This window comes from Manacus candei, unplaced genomic scaffold (assembly GCF_025592945.1).
Source record: "Manacus candei isolate 608988 ecotype Guabito, Panama unplaced genomic scaffold, ASM2559294v1 h1tg000045l, whole genome shotgun sequence".
In the NCBI taxonomy this organism is placed as follows: Eukaryota; Metazoa; Chordata; class Aves; order Passeriformes; family Pipridae; genus Manacus; species Manacus candei.
The window spans coordinates 9,388,835-9,405,636 of record NW_026138093.1 but is presented as its reverse complement, the minus strand read 5'-3'; the positions used below and the strand labels follow the sequence as shown (position 1 = coordinate 9,405,636).

Genomic DNA, 16,802 nt, shown 5'->3' with positions numbered 1-16,802 from the left:
CCCAGACTTCAGCAAGGCCCTTGACATGGTCTCCTGTGGTCTCCTTAGAGCCAGACTGGTGAGAGCTGGACTGGACAAGTGAAACATGTGGTGAGTGGGAAGTTGAATGACTGATGAGGGTCAAAAGTCATGGCACAAATTCCTCTTGGCAGCAATTCCCAGGTGACATCCATCAGGGACCAGCCCTTGACCATTCCTATGGAACATCTTTATTATGTCTCTGGGTGATGGGATGAAATGCACTTTCCACTCCTTTGTGGATGATGCCAAGTTGCAGCGAGTCTGTGAGAAACCTCGTCTAGTTAATGGTGACTTGGACAAAAAATGTGGTCAAGATGACTGAGTTGGATAAACTTGTCCTGCCATCAAGTGCCCAGCAAGGCCCAAGACAATGAAGAAAAAACTCATGGGTCAGAGGAAAGGAAAATTAAAAGGAGGGAAAAAGACCAAACACAAGCAAACCAAACCCAAACAAACACAGAATGACAGAATATGCTGAAGTGGAAGGGACCCACAAGGCTCATCCAGTCCAACCCAACTCTCCCATTGCCATCTGCCCCCACCCCAGCAGGCTCTGGAGCAAAGCACGGCTGAGGTCCAGCCCAGCTCTGCTCTGACACAAAGAACCTGCAGTCAGGGACAGGAAGAGGACAAAGTCTTGTTTAACCAGCCTGAGGAATAATGGGATCAATGACCTCCTGCATTCCTGGGCACTTGAGTGACCCTGTGGATCAGGTTTGGTAGTAGGGAGGGGGCTGCAGGTTTCCTTTAGGGAAGAGGAGATCAGGAGTTGACTCTGTGTCAGAGAGAGCCAGTTTCAGGTGGCTCCAAAATGGACCAGCCAGTGCCCAAAGCTGAGCCAAAAAGCAATTCCAGAGGCACCTCTGTGATAACCCTTTGGAGAAAGGATAAAATCCAGGGTGCTGGAACCCAGAGAGGAGTGAGAGAAATGGGGGAGAAACAACCCTGCAGGCACCAAGGGGAGGGGAGAAGGAGGAGGAGTGAGAGAAAGCCTTGGTGGGCACCTGGCAGCCAAAAGCCAACCCCCCAGCTTTGAGAGCCACAGCTCAGCCCAGCACAAAAGCTCCTTTAGGTCTGGAGGTTCTTTGCAGCAGCTTTTTAGCAGAGCTGCCAGCTGGGCCATCAAAGGGGATGCTCAGCTGGGTCTGAAACCTGTGGGATCCTTGTCAGCCTTGGCTCTGTAGGAATGAACTATAGAATCCTAAATAGTTTGAGTCAGATGGGACCTTTTTTCGGTCATCTAATCCAATGAACAGGGACATGTTCAACTAGATCAGGGTTCTCACAGCCCTTCCTAACCTGACCTTGAATGTTTCCAAGGCTGGGGCTTCTATGACCTCTCTGGGTGACTCATGCCAGTGTTTCACCACCCTCAGTGTAAAAAATTTCTTCCTCACATCTAGTTCAAATCTGCTCTTTTTTAGTTGAAAACCATTATCACTTGTCTTATTACAACTAAGTCTGTGCCCATCCTTCTCATAGGTATGATCTCAGGAGCTCCTGACAAACCTTGACCAAACCAGCTGAGCAATGAAGAGCCCCTGGACTGGACCAGGGTGTGGTGAAGTGTCCCTGGACTGGACCAGGTGCTCCTGGATGATAAAGGTAGGAACAATCTGGATTGGAACAGTTGGGGAACACAGGATAATCAGTCATCCCATGAAAACCTTGGAACATTCCCTGCCTGTATCGCAGCCCAAATGGAACAGTTTGGATACAATTCCCAAATAGTTTGGAAACTCCAGTAATTCCTGACACCAGGATGGAAATTCAGCAGATAACTAAAGCCAGTCCCCTTGGGAGCCCACAACCAGCGGGGCTGAGGGAGGCCCTGGCAGCTCCCCAGCACCTCCCTCTCAGTGGGACACCTCTGGCAGCCTCTCCCAGCTCGGGAACCCTCCAGTTTGCAACACTCCAAAGACCGTCCCTGATGCCCAGGACAATTCTGATCTCCCTCCACAAACACTCCTCCAGGGATTTGGGGGAGTGTTTCCCTGACAACAAGGAGAATTTGGGAGAGGGACCTTTCCATAGCCAGCTCTTGATGTGTCCACACATCTCTGCCTGGGTGTGGGTGTGAATTGACTGTGGGGTGAAAGTTGTTATTGTGAATCTAGAATTCAGTCACTGTTAAAATTGTAGCAAATGCTGTTGAACCACTTGATAACTGTTCAGTTGGTCAATGATTAAGTGCTACTAATGTCTTTTGCCTCCTATCTTTGGATCCAAATCCTTTGCGCCCTGACCCTCTTGCATCCCAAGGCTCTGTGTAAATGATTCTCTTTCATCAAAAAATATATATTTTTTGTGACTTCCACTTTAAAATCTTTTTCCTTAGCTAAACTACAAAACAACTCCAATTAACTGTAGAACTCTTGAAGACTGGAAGACAATTAAAAGAAAGGGAAATAATTTGTTTTCCTGTGTTTTAATGGTCCCAAAGTGTGTTTGAAGTTGCATCAGCTGTCAGTCCAAGATGGGCCATGTCAGAACTGGTGAGGCTGGGGGGTGAGGAGCAAGGCTGATCGTACAGGGTCAGTGTGGATCTCCTGAGGTGACACTCAGCATCAAGATCACTTGGAGAACACTTCTATCACCTCTTCTCTGAACTAAAAAATAGCCATCCTTTAATTAAAAAAAAGAAGTACAAATTTTGAAAACTTGTTTTGAAATTGCCTTGAAGACAATTAAAGGAAGACAAAGAGATCCTGAGGGATTTCTGCATTTTAATGAGCCCCACGGTGTGTTTGCAGCCCAGCCCATGATCCTGAGGTACTGAGAGAAGATTGAAGCAGCTGCTGAAGAAGTCAGAAGCCAAACTGCAAGTGCCTTGAAGCATTGCTGGGCCCCACCTAGGGCAGGCACTGCCAAAGCCTCCCCAGGGACTCCTTGGAGCAGCTCCTTGGAGGCCAGGAGTGCAGGCAGACAAAGGCTCTGGGCAGGCCCCTGCAATGCTGAGCAAAGCCTGCCTTGGTTTTGTGGAGCACAAAGGCCAAGGCCTGAGCCCCAGGCCCTGGCCCAGCAGATCCTGTCCCTCCCGGCTGGCTCAGGGCTGTTTGGGGGGCACTGGGATGGGAGGGGGAGGAACAACAAAGGCCCAAAACTGGGCAACCCTTGCCAGGCTGCTGAGGGAGGGGTGAGGCAGAAACCAAGTGCAGAACCTGCCAGGAAAGTGTCTTGTGGTGGCCTGAGTGGCAGAGGCAGCTGCCAGAGGCAAGGGGACAAAGGCCTGGGTGCCTTTGGGCCTTGCAGCCCTGCCAGAGCCCTTGGCCATCTCTCCTGCAGGCTGTCCTGCCCTGGCCCTGCTGCTGCTCTGGCCTTGCAGGCTGCACACACCCCTCCTGCTTTCCCACCCCCTCCCAGCAGCATTTCTAGACCCTCCCTGATGGCTCTGCACCAGCTCTGGCTGTTGCCATGGGCACTTGGCCTTCTGAACTTGGATCCTGAGCCCCTGTGCCACAGGACATCCCTGCCAGAGCCCAGGCCCTTCTCCTGGGGGTCACTGCAGAGCTGAGCAGATCCAGGTCACCTCCCATTCCTCTGCCAACCCCCTGGGCCTGCTCTGGGCCCTCCAGGTCCTTGCCCTGCTCCCAAGGGCTGTGGGGGTGCTGAATGGTCAGGGCTTGGGGTTTAGAGCTCAGGGTGGGGATTAGACAGAACTTTGGGAGGTTTGTTGTTCTGCTGGCAGTGTCTGGTTCATGATTAGGGGAAGAGGATTTTTGGCTGGTTCAGGATTAAAGCTTGACTTTTCATACTGGTAATACAGGTTTGGGATTGGGGTGGGCATTAGAGGATGAATAAGAGTCTGGAGTTCTGGGTTTGGACTTTTTCTGGCTTGGAATTAGGGCAGTGGATTTCTTTTCAGTGGCAGGACAGCAGTTTTGGGTAGTGTTGGGGCTTGAGGTTACAGAGTGCATAAAGGAATGTTTGCACAGTCAGTGTTTCAGCAGCCTCAGCATTGCCTGAATCTGGTTTTACCTCATCAAAATCTTTCCTCTCTCTTGGCCAAGCCCCTCTTTCCTTCCCCAATTATCTTATCCCTTTTGTCCCAGTTCCTCCCAACCTCCTCAGAACTTTCATCAGGATGGGCTCAGCTTTGTGATGATGCTGTGCAACCTCATGGAATCAAGGAGCCACTGTCAAACTGCAGAACCTCATGGAATTATGGGGCCATTGTGACACTGGGAAAACCCTTGGAATCAAGAGGCCACTGTGACACTCCAGGGCCCCATGGAGCCAAAGGAACCCAGGGACAGTGGGCAACCTCCTGAAATAAATGGGCCATTGTGACACTGCAGAAACCCATGGAATCAGGAGGCCATTGTGGCACTGCAAGGCCTCTTGGAAACAAAGAAACCCTGGGCCACTGTGGAATTTCATGGAATCAAGAGGCCATTGTGACACTGGGGAACCTCAAGGAACAAAAGGAATCCAGGGACACTGTGGGACTTCATGGAATCAAGGGGCAGTTGTAACACTACAGGGCCTTATGGATCCAAAAGAACACAGGGAAACTGTGGAATCTCATGGAACCAAGGGACATATGGGGCCTCATGCAACCAAAGGAACCCTGAGACGTTTTGGAAGCTCATGGGAAAAAACGTCCATTGTGGCACTGCAGGGCCCCATGGAAACAAAGCAACAGAGGAGCACTGAAATGTGGTGGAATCAAGGGGCCATTTTGACAGGGGATGAAAGGGGACTGGACTTTTTTCATATGAAGTGACTGACTGCTCCTCACAAATGGACAGGCCAGTTTCCAGCTTCTCTGTCCCATCCAACTTCCAAAAGCAGGATGTGTGTTTGGAATTGGGTGAACCAGGCTGGTTTGAGCATCATTCAACACCAAAACCATTCCCATGGTGCCAGCAGTAACTCTCAGATCTCACAGACAGCTTGCATGAGAGCTGGCCCTGTTGGCATTGTCTGATGGGATTTTAGGCCTTATCAGGGTAGGCCCTCCTGCCACCTGGGTAGAGAGGTTGGCTGTGAAAGTCCATCCTGGAGATGCACAGGGAGCCAAGAGTTGGGCTCCTGAGTGACATCCAACAATGGACAGGGGGATGGGACTGACCAGATGAAAGTGTCTCAGGTAGAGTTGGACTGGCACTTGGCCTTGTTGAACCTCCTCCAAGTGGCCTGGGCCCATGGATCCAGCCTGTCCAGATCCCTCTGCAGAGCCTTCCTGCCCTCCAGCACATCAACACTCCCCCTCAGCTTGGTGTCCCCTGGGAACTGCCTGAGGCTGCACTCCATCCCCTTGTGCAGATCACTGAGAAAGAGATTGAAGCACCCTGAGCCCAGTGCTGAGCCCTGGGAACACCCCTGGATGGAACTGCATTGCCCACCACTCCTTGGGCCTGGCCACCCACACAGATGTTTCCCCAGTGAACAGATGCTGCAGAATGTGTTTGATAAAGGTCCTGTGAGCCCAGAATATTGGGATGAGTGCAGATTTAGCTCTGCACAACACAGAAATTCATTCACTTTCTCTCTTCCCGCTGTGGTTCGAGGGAACTTGTGACTTCAGTGTGTGACTCACTGTGTGCAAAGGGCAAATATGGACAGAATCCAGGGCAGGGAGTGTTGGGGGGATCTTGGGATCTGTGCTTGACACAGAAGGTGTTGGCCATTGGTCTAAGACTATCTACTGTGCAAAGTGAACTTCAGTGCAGGTAATGTGGACTTAATATGCAGCAGGGGAAATACTTTTGGTTTTTATTGAGCTGTGCCTTCCTCTGGTTTTGTTTGCTGGCAATAAATGAACATCCCTCTGTGTCTTGGGCAGCTCTTTCTCCAAGCCAAGCAGGTGGGAGTTGATGCCAAGGAGCTGAAACCTGCAGGTCCAGCCTTGAGTGGAGGGAGCTCAGATTTGCCCAAGGCTGCTTTGAGTCCCAGGGGTTTGATGAGGGAATGGTGGGGTGGGGATAGGGATAAAGTCTGATGGATTGTCAGACATGAACGGTCTTGGTTTTCTTATCTATTCAGACTGAATTAAGAATTGCCCAGGATCAGTATCGACTGGGGATTGCTGATATTAATGTTAAAACGGGAAAAAAATAAACGGGACATAAAAAAGGAAATGTTTTGTCATTGTTTCTTTAATACAATATATTCACTTGTAATGCAATTCTGAGATCTGTCTAATTAACCACAAAAGAATTGAAGACTTGCAAGTAAATTATTCCCAGGGGCTTGTCTCGTTAAGATGCCAGCACTGAAAATAGAGTGTAGAGGAATGAGCAGACACAAAGACCATCCCTGGGGCTGGGGAAGCAGGAACTCAGAGTCACTGGTTCCAGGTGGAAAATGGACTGTGGAGTGTGGCTGTGAAATCTGTCTAAGAAACGACAACAGAATGGAAGATTTAAAAGTAAGTTGCTTCCAGAGTTTAGTCTCCTTAAGATATTTTGAGTGTCAATGAGCCCTTTGGCATTGAATTCCTGAACTGAGGATCTGAAGACTGAGCAAGCCTCTAGAGAAGTCAAATTCCTCAGGAAACCTCCAAGTTGCTGAGGATGTCAGCAAGCCCCACTGAGGCCATCACTGAAAAGAGAGTGTGGAGGAATGAGCAGACAAGGAGACCATCCCTGGGGCTGGGGAAGCAGGAACTCAGAGTCACTGGTTCCAGGTGGCAAATGGACTGTGGGATGTTTCTGTGAGAGCCCATAAAGGCTGTGCTGGTTTCAGGGGGAGTACAGTTAAATTTCTTCCCCGTGGCCAGTGCAGGGTTATATTTTGGCTTTGTGCTGAACACAGGGTTGATAATCACAGAATCACAGAATAGGCTGAGTTGGAAGGGACCCACAAGGATCATCCAGTCCAACCCTTAGCCCTGCACAGGACCATCCCCAAGGGTCACACCAGGAGCCTGAGTGTACTATCCAAACACTTCTTGAGCTCTGTCAGCCTTGGTGCTGTGCCCACTGCCCTGGGGAGCCTGTTCAGTGCCCAACCACCCTCTGTGGGAAGAATCCTTTTCTAAGATCCAACCTAAACCTCCCCTGACACAACTCCAGGCCATTCCCTCAGTCCTGTCCTTGCTCCCCCCAGAGCAGAGCTCAGGGCCTGCCCCTCCTCTGCCCCTCCCCAGGAAGTTGTACCTGCAGTGAGGTCTCCCCTCAGTCTCCTCTTCTACAGCTGAACACACCAAGTGCCCTCAGTGTCCTCACACGCCTTCCCCCCAAAGCCCTTCCCCATCTTCCTTGCCCTCCTTTGGACACTCTCTAATGGCTCAATCTCTCCCTTCCATTGTGTCCCCCCAAACTGCCCCAATGGTGCAGGTGAGGCCGCCCCAGGGCAGAGCAGAGCGGGACAATCCCCTCCCTGGCCCGGCCGGCCATGCTGGGCCTGATGCCCCCAGGACAGGCTTGGCCCTCCTGGCTGCCAGGGCACTGCTGACTCAGGGCCAACTGGCCACCCACCAGCACCCCCAGGGCCCTTTCCCGGCCCTGCTTTCCAGCCTCTCCTTCCCAGTCTGTCCATCCATGCGGGGTTGCCCCATCCCAGGGCAGAATCCGGCACTTCCCCCTGTTGAAGTTCTCAGGGCTCCTAAAGAGCCGGGAGGTCACGGGATGTCAAAGAGCCCCACGGAGCTAAAGGGACCCTTGGGACACTGTGGAACCTCCTGGAATCAAGGGACCTCCTTGAAACTGTGGAACCTCCTGGAATCAAGGGGCCATTGTGACACTGCAAGGCCTTCTGGAGCCAAAGAGATCATTGTGACACTGTGGAACCTCATGGAATCAAGAGGTCATTGTGACATGTGGGGCCTCATGGAATCAGAGGAACCCTGTGGAATATCATGGAATCAAGGAGCACCTGTGACACTGTAGGGTCTCATGCTCCAGGAGGAACCCTGAGGCACTGTAGGATCTCATGGAACCAAGGTGCCATTGTGACACAGCATGGCTGCAGGGAATCAGGGCTCCATAGGAAAAGTCCACGGCCTCATGGAAAAAATGAATCCTGGGACACTGTGGAACCTCATGGAAACAAGGGGTTTCATGGAGCCTCATGGAGTCAAAGGAACCCTGGGACTTTTTGGAACCTCATGGAGTCAAGGGCCAGTTGTGACACTGCAGAGCCTCATGGAACTAAAGGAATTGTGGAGAACATCCCGGTAACGAGGGAACACTGGGACATGCAGCTCCCTGTGGAACCAAAGGAGCTCCAAGGCATTCTGGAATTCATGGAACCACAGGGTCATTGTGACACTCAAAGGCCTCATGGAGACAAAGGAAAATTGAGACACTGTGGATACTCGTGGAACCAAGGGGCCATTTGACACGTGGGACCTCATGAAATCACGGTAACCCAGAAACATTTTGGAATTTCAGGGAACCAAGGGGCCATTGTCACACTGTGGAACCTCAGAGAATCAAGGGCCCAGTCTGACAAGGCAGGGCCTCATGGAGCCAAAGGAATCCGGGGACACTGTGGAACCTCATGGAATGAAGGGGCCAATGTGACACTGCAGAACCTCATGGAACAGTGGGAACAAGGAGACACTGCAGAACCTTGTGGAAACAAGGGGCCTTGGTGACACTGAGCAACCACCTGGAATCAAATGGCCCTTGGGACACTGCAGGGCCTCGTGGAACAAAAATGCCCTTAAAGATTGTGGACCCTCACGGTGTCAAGGGTCCATTGTGACATGTCAGGGCCACATGGAACTGAAGGAAACCTGGAACACGGCAGAACCTCATGGAATCAAAGGGCCACTGGGACATGCGGGGCCTCATGGAACAAAAGAAATCCTGGGCAACTGCGGAAACACATGGAAGCAAGTGGTCACTGGGACATGCGGGGCCTCATGGAATCAGGGGGGGCCTGGGACACTGTGGAACCTCACAGAATCAAGAGGCCATTGTGACACTGTAGGGCCTCTTTGAACCAAAGGGGCTTGTGCTGGGCTGTCACAGGCCAGGGCAGGGGCAGCTGCAGAGCCCCTGGCCCAGCCATGAGTGACGGGCTGAGCCATCAGCTCCTGCTGAGAGAAGGGACCTCACAGGTCCTTCCCCAGCCACCTTCCTGCTCTTGGCCTGTCCCTCTGAGGTACTGTTGTTGATACTTAAATTTGTCATTTTGGCAATACCAGCTGAAGACCAGGAAACTTTGTTTTCCTCACAACAACCAACTCCCATATTAGTCTATTAGATTTTTCATGCTGATTTTGCCAGTTCCAAGTTAATGTCTGTTTTCTAATGTTGCAGTAAATCAAAAGACAATTTAGATATGCCAGGAGGTTGTCTTCTACCAAGAGCTTCTTCAATCCCACTGGATTTTTGGGATTCATAAAAGTGTAATTTAAACAGCTGTTTTAATGGGCAACACCAGGAAATTTTAGGATTTTTTCCAAAAAACACCTGCTGAATGCAGTTTGATCCTTTTCTAGTAGTTTGTAATTGCATTGTCTGAAAATTTGACTGCAAGACAGCAGGTTAACTGAAAAGCAGAGTTTCAGGTTTATTTTAGGTATGTGATGACTTTGGCAACCGGTGATGAGTTGTGCCAACATGGTCCCAGCTGCCCTCAGAATGCTCCCAGTCACTCCCAGTATGACCCCAGCCACCTTCACTGTGGGCCAGTTGCTCCCAATATGATCCCAGTTGTGCCCAGCATGGTCCCAGTAGCTCCCAGTTCCTCCCAGTGTGATCCCAGTTGCTCCCAGTTGTCCCCATCAGGGTCCCAGTAGCTCCCATTATGATCCTGGTCTGATCCCAGTATGGTGCCAGTATGATCCCTGTACGATTGCAGTTGCCCCCTGCATGGTCCCAGTTTGTCCCAGTTGCCTCCAGCATAGATCCAGTCAATCCAAGTATGATCCCAGTCTTCCCCCACCATGGTCCCAGTCAATCCCAGTTGCCTCATTGTAGATCCAGTCACTCCCAGTTGCTCCAAGTTGCCCCCAGTGTGGTCCAAGTCGCTCCCAGTGTGGTCCCAGTCACCCCCAGTATGGTTGCAGACACTCCCAGTATATCCCAGTTGCTCTCAGCATGCTCATAGTCATACCCAGTTACTTCCACTTCCCCCAGGATGGTTCCAGTTCCCATCAGGATGATCCCAGTCACTCCCAGCATGCACCCTGTCACTCCCAGTTACTCCCAGTTGCTTCCAGCATGATCCCAGTTGCTCCAAGGATGTTCCCAGTTGCCTTCCAGCATGGCCCCACTGGCTCCCAGTTCCCCCCTGTGTAGTTCCAGTCACTCCCAGTTTGATCCTGGTCCCTTACAGTCACTCCCACTATGATCCCAGTCACTCCCAGTAGGATCCCAAGGTGGTCCCAGTTTCTCCCAGTCACTCCCCCAGGATGGTTCCTTTCACTCTCAGGGACTCCCAGTCTGAGTCCAGTATGGGCCCAGTCACTCCCAGTCACTCCCTGGAGGATTCCATTTGCCCCCTGCATGGTCCCAGTTGCTCCCAGTATGATCCCAGTATGAGTCCAGTCACCCCCAGTATGATCCCAGTAACTTCCAGACACTTCCAGTACGAATCCAGTTTGATCCCACTCATCCCCAGTATGGCTGCAGTCCCTCTCACACACCCCCAGTATTATTGCAGTAACTCCCAGTAAGATCCCAGCAGGATCCCAGTAGGGGCCCAGCTGCTCCCAGTAGGATCCCAGTTGCCCCCAGTGTGGTTCCAGTTGCTCCTCGTCACCCCTGCTATGGTTCCAGTCACTCCCAGTATGATCCCAGTCACTCCCAGCCACTCTCTGTATATTCCATTTGTCTCCAGCATGTTCCCAGTCAGTCCCAGTATGATTCCAGTCTCTCCTAGTAGGATCCAAGTTACCCCCTGCATGGTCCCAGTTGCTCCCAGTCACCCCACTGTAGTTTCAGTCCCTCCCAGTCCCTCCCAGTATGACTCCAGTATGATCCCAGTGACACCCTATATGGTGGCAGTCACACCCAGGATGAACCCAGACATTCCCTGACACCCCCAGGATAAAGCCATTTGCCCCCAGCAGGGTCCCACTTGCTCCCAGTCACCCCACTAGAGTTCCAGTCCCTCCCAGTAGGATCCCTGTCATTCCCAGTCTCTGCCAGTATATCCCAGCTGAATTCAGCATGCTCCCAGTCACTCCCAGTATGATCCCAGTCACTCTTGGTGTCTCCCAGTATATCCAAGTTGTCCCCAGTGTGGTCCCACTCACTCCTGAATGCTCCCAGTAGCTTCCAGCATGATCCCAGTTGCTCACAGCCACTCCCAGTCACACCCAGTGGGGTCCTAGTGCCTCCCAGTATGATCCCAGTCAATTCCAGCGTGATCCCACTTGCTCCCAGTATATCCCAGTTGCGCCAACCTGGTCCCAGCTGCCCTCAGAATGCTCCCAGTCACTCCCAGTATGACCCCAGCCACCTTCACTGTGGGCCAGTTGCTCCCAATATGATCCCAGTTGTGCCTAGCATGGTCCCAGTTGCTCCCCCTTCCTCCCAGTGGGATCCTAGTAGCTCCCAGTTGCCCCTAGCATAGAACCAGTTGCTCCCAGTATGATCCTAGTCTGATCCAGTATGATCCCAGTACAATCACAGTTGCCACCAGTATGATACCAGTGACTTCCAGACACTTCCAGTATGAAGCCAGTTTGATCCCACTCATCCCCAGTATGGCTGCAGTCCCTCTCACACACTCCCAGGATTATTGCAGTCACTCCCAGTATGATCCCAGTATGACCCCAGTAGGGGCCCAGCTGCTCCCAGTATGATCCCAGTTACCCCCAGTGTGGTTCCAGTTGCTCCCAGTCACCCCTACTGTGGTTCCAGTCACTCCCAGTATATCCCAGTTGCCTCCAACATGCTGCCAGGTGCTCCCAGTATGATCCCTGTTCCCCAGTCCTGGTCCCACTGGATCCAGTCCAGGTCTCGGTGTATCCCGGTGTCCCCCCTGTCCCCCCACCCCGCTGTCACCCCCTTTTCTCTCCCCACAGAGCTCCTGAGCCGGCGGCGGCCGCAGCCCCTCCCCGGGCCTCGGGCCCAGCCTGGACCCCTCCTGTCCCTGTGAGGATTTTGGGGGGTCGTGTGTCCCCCCCTCCCCTGCTGCCACTCCTGATCCCAGGAAAGCTTCCCAGTTCTCCCCAGTCCCAGTTATTGGGGGGCAGTGGGGGAGGAGCTTGGGGGGATCCCAAGGGGTGGAGCCGAGTTTGGGGGAGGCAGAACCAGCCCCAGGATGGATCGGGAATGGGGACCCCCCTGTGTTCCCCCGTGTCAACCCCTCTGGGAGGGTCTTGGTGGGGCACCTGCCCCTTAAAAGGCACCCAGCTCACCCCAAAAGGTGCTGGGACCTCCCTAAATCTCCCCACAGGCCCCAGAGAACCCCCCAAAAACGCACAAAGCCCACCCAGGACCCAACCTAACCCCTTTTTTTGGGGTGGTGGGACCCCAAACTGAGTTGGAGGAAGCTCGGGATTGGAGGGATGATGTGGATGATGTGAGAGGAGGGGAAAATGGGAGCTGGGACCCCCAGAGTAATCCGGGGGTGGGGTGGGGATTGAGGAGACTATGGAAAAGTGGAAGGAACAGGGAGAAGGGTGGAAAAGGGGGGCTGGTAGGGCAGATGGTCCCATGGGGGTCTTTGGGCACAGGGGGGTTGGCAAAGGGGGGTGGCCCCCGAGCTCCCAACTTCCTGTGGGATGCTGGGGGCTGCAGGATCCAATCTCAGCCTTGGATCATGCCAACAGTTTCAGTTTAGAGGAATTACAGAGGTGTGACTGAACCACTTTTGTTCCCCAGGTTTTAACTATGGCAAATCAGATCTATTGATAGAAATGAATTATTTAGGGTTACAAATGATCAGACAAAAGATCTTCATCACAACTATTTACTGCACAAAATACACACTAAAACTACCAGGTGTACAGGATAAGATAGGACAGTGCTCTACACTAAAGCAATTGTTGAAGCAATTCTACTCAAGTTGGCACAAAAGCAATAATTCTTAATTAGAGATGGATGGAACTCCCCCAGACCAATGCTGGTGGGGAGATCTCTGCTCTCAACCTCCAGCAGTGACCTTGGGGGGTCCCCAGCCAAGGCAGGAATCTCCACACAGCCCCCAAGAAGGGTTCTGTTGTCAGAACCTGCCCCTGTGAAAGGGGACTGGCCCTTTGTGGTCGAAAGGGATGGACTGACAGTCACTGGACTCCAGGGGTTGCCTCCCCATCAGGGGCTTCATTCGGGGTGGAAGCAGCAGCAGAAGCTCTTCCTGCAGTTGGAGCACTAGGGTTTCTTTTATTGGTGGGTCCGTTGGTGTCTGGTCAAGGTAGAGCTGTGGGTGAAGCTCTTCCCACACTCCCCACACTTGTAGGGCCTCTCCCCGGTGTGGATGCGCCGGTGGGTGACGAGGGTGAAGTTCCTGTTGAAGCCCTTCCCGCAGTCGGTGCAGCAGAAAGGCCTCTCATCTGTGTGCACCCGCTCATGCAGGAGGAGACTCCCACTGGTCTGAAACCTCTTCCCACATTCCAAGCACTTGTAGGGGCGTTCCCCAGTGTGGATGCACCGGTGGGTGAGGAGGTTGGAGTTCTGGTTGAATCCCTTCCCGCAGTCGGTGCAGCGGAAGGGCCTCTCATCCGTGTGTGTCCGCTCATGTAGGAAGAGATGTGAGCTGGTCTGAAACCTCTTCCCACATTCCAAGCACTTGTAGGGCCGTTCTCCAGTGTGGATGAGCTGGTGGGTGTGGAGGTGGGACCTCTGGCTGAAGCTCTTCCCACATTCCTCACACATGTAGGGCCTTTCCCCAGTGTGGATGCGCTGGTGGCGGATCAGGGTGGAGCTGTCCCTGAAGCTCTTCCCACATTCCCCACACATGTAGGGCCGTTCCCCAGTGTGGATGTGCAGGTGCTTGAGGAGGTCAGTGCTCTTCCTGAAGCTCTTCTCACATTCCAAGCATTTGAAGGGCTTCTCCCTGCTGGGAGGCTGCTCAGGGACCACCAGCTCAGAGCTCCCCCTCAAGCTCTGGCCGCCTTCCCGGCACAGGCTGGCTCTTTCCTCCTCAGAGCACCCTGGGCTGGCTTTGGAGCCCCTCCTGCGGGGGGATCTCCGGCCCTTTTCCTCCCCGCTGCCTTCCTGCGCCGGGGAGCCCTTCAAAACGGCCTCTCCCACCAGGGTCTCACGGGGGGATTTGTCCTCCGGGCTCTCCCTCCTCAGCTCGGGGCCTGGGGCAGGAAGCAAGAAGGACAGGCAGGGGATTTGCCTCCGGCCCACAGGGAAGGCCAAGGACATCCCCCCAACTCCGGCCCCGGCAGGACGGCGGCGCCAGCGGGGTTGTCCTGCAGCCGGGGCCATGCTGGGCTGACAGAGCCAACACAACACCCGCCCAAAGGGACACTGACTTCCTCCTCACCTGCCTGGGGGGCCCAAGGCATCTTCCTCTTCCTCGCAGCCTCCTCCTCCATCCGCCCAAGCTTTGGGAAGGACAGATCCTGATGGGGGGAAAACAAGGGCTGAGCGTGTTGGCTTGGGGGTTCCTCCTGCCCAAGTCCATCTCTAGAGCTCATCAAGCATCCTGTGTCCATAAAAACCTCCAAAACACCAAGATTCAGCCCAGAAAAACCAAACCACACAGATTCAGGCAAAAAACCCCTCAGAAATAGCAAGATGAACTCCATCCAAAAAGCAAAATGTTAAGGTTCAGCCAAAAAATACTCCAAACTATGAACATTCAGCCCAAAAAAACTCTTGCAGTAATTCCCCCTCTCTGGTCTCTCCTCTGTGGGGTTTGGAGGGTCTCCTGTGTCTGGGATGTTGGGGGTCCCACTTAGGAATACTGAGAGTGTTGGGGGTCCTAAGGGTTCCTTCTCCTCTGACTCTCACCTTCGGGGTGCCGCGTTCCCAGACATTCCCCCTCTCCAGGTTCTCCACTTCATTGTCCCAGGGATCCCAGGGGTCCCCACTGTCCAGGCTTCCCCTTCCCCATGCCCCATGTTTCAGGCTCCCGGGGGTCCCAGGGCTCCTCCCTCTCCGTGCTCCCCCCTCCAGGCTGCCGGGGGTCCCCCAGCTCCGCCATCTCCCCGCTCCGCCCTCCACACTCGGCAGCTCCCGGGCTCCACACCCACCCCCGGCACTCCCGGGGGGCCCCAAACCCGCTGTGTCCCCCCCGCCGGCACCGGGCTGACAATGGAGCCGGCGGGGCCTGACCCAGCAACACCAACCCCCACCGTGGGGGGGACCCGCATCCCCCCACCCACCGCTGGGGCTCTGCCCCCAGCCCAGCCCGGCACCCCCAAAAAACACCTCCTGCCCACCCCCAAGAGCCCCCAAGGGCACAGCCCTGCACAAGGGCCGGCTGTGTCCAAGGAAACCAAACAGCCCCACAGGCAGGGGGACACCAGAGGCTGCCCCAGGGCAACGAGAGCAGGGAGTGGATCGGGCCCCCTGACACGTGGGCAGGCCCCTTGCCCTTGCCAGGAGGACACTTGCCTTATTACTGCTTATTATGTGTAATACCTTACAGATCTATCATACAACACCTAAGGATGGATTCTGTAGAATATGTGCCATATATATGATACAGAATATATCTGATTATTGCTTTATCTGTCTGTCCAGACAGCTATTGTGTATGCACAGAGATTGTATTTGAGGGATATGTTCCTCTCAATACCCTGTGAGCTCCACTCCCAAGGCCAGCAAATTCCTGAAGTTCCCCCTTCTGTGCCCTGCAGGTTTGGGTAGATTTGCAAGAGCAGGGGAATCATTCCCTGCAGCCCCTTTGCACTGTAGGAAATGGGAGCCCTGTGCACATCCTGCTGCCTCCAGATTCCATTCTGGGTGTGGGAAGGACCCTGTGGGGAGCAAAGAAATGCCTGGTTCTGCAGGAGCTGCAGATGCTCAAGGGGCAGCAGGACCAAGTCAGGGGCCTGGGGGGGCCTGGGGGGCTTTGGGGTGCGGGAGGGTCCTGGGGGAGCTGGGGAGGGGCTTTGGGGATTGGGGGTACAAACCAGGACAGACCAGGACAGACCAGTACAGACCAGTACCTCCTCACTGCTCCCCAGATCTCTCCTGGAGCTGGGCCACCTTGTCCTGGGACACCTGAGCCCCCCCCAGTGCCCTCCCAGTACAGCCCAGTGCCCCCAGTACAGCCCACTGTGTTCCTGTCCCAGGGTGTGGGTGATCCCTCTTTGGGGGGGTTGGAAGGGATTTGAGGGGGGGCTGTGGGAGATTTTGGGGGATCTGAGGAGTTTGGATGGGGATTTGGGGGTTTTGAGTGCCTTTAGGGAAGTTAAAAGAGGTCTTGGGGACATTGGGGAGTCAGAGGTACCTATGGGGGGAGGGGATTAAAGGGAAAATAGAGGTTAGGAGACATTTGGGGGGGGTTAAGGAGGCCTGGGCAGGCAGAGGAGGGGCTGCACCAAGATCAGGTGAGTCCTGAGACCCCCCCTGGTGTCCCCAAGACCCTCTTGGTGTCCCCAGTTCCTCCCTTGACACCCTGAGACCCCCCTGGTGTCTCCAGTGTTCCCAGGGACTTCCCATAGCCCTAATTCCCCCCTAGGCACCCCCAATTCCACTGTCCACAAACCCCTCTCCACTGTCCCCAAGGCCCATCCCTGATGTCCCCAACCCTCCATCTCAACCCAGGAGCCCCCATGGACCCTCTGACACCAAAAACACCCCCCCACACACTCACAGAAAGGCCAAGGGCATCTGGGGACACACTGAGGACAGTTGGGGGGCTTTGGGGGGCACTGGGTGATTACTGGGGGATACTGGGACACACTGGGGGGAACCAGGGGGAACTGGGAGAAACTGGAGTGTTACTGAGGGACACTGGGAGGGCACTGG

General features: G+C 53.9%; 3 protein-coding genes across 6 annotated transcripts in view; 1 reads left to right on the top strand and 2 right to left on the bottom strand.

The window, feature by feature from the left end:
- Positions 1–14,318, bottom strand: part of LOC127474869 (zinc finger protein 239-like) — a 196,446-nt gene extending 182,128 nt beyond the window's left edge. For 2 of the 4 annotated variants that reach the window (XM_051796184.1, XM_051796185.1), the window contains exon 1: positions 13,103–14,318. In XM_051796184.1, the coding sequence (XP_051652144.1) occupies positions 13,254–14,306 (1,053 nt within the window). In that variant the 5' untranslated portion in view covers positions 14,307–14,318 and the 3' untranslated portion in view covers positions 13,103–13,253. Of the gene's footprint in view, positions 1–13,022 lie in introns of all 4 variants that reach the window. The other 2 variants (XM_051796182.1, XM_051796181.1) reach the window with 2 other exon arrangements.
- The window catches only part of LOC127474822 (zinc finger protein 11-like), a 705,018-nt gene that overhangs the window by 419,576 nt on the left and 268,640 nt on the right, over positions 1–16,802 (top strand). The window lies entirely within an intron of this gene.
- The window catches only part of LOC127474868 (zinc finger protein 239-like), a 246,797-nt gene that overhangs the window by 229,066 nt on the left and 929 nt on the right, over positions 1–16,802 (bottom strand). The gene's annotated exons all lie outside the window — the stretch shown is intronic.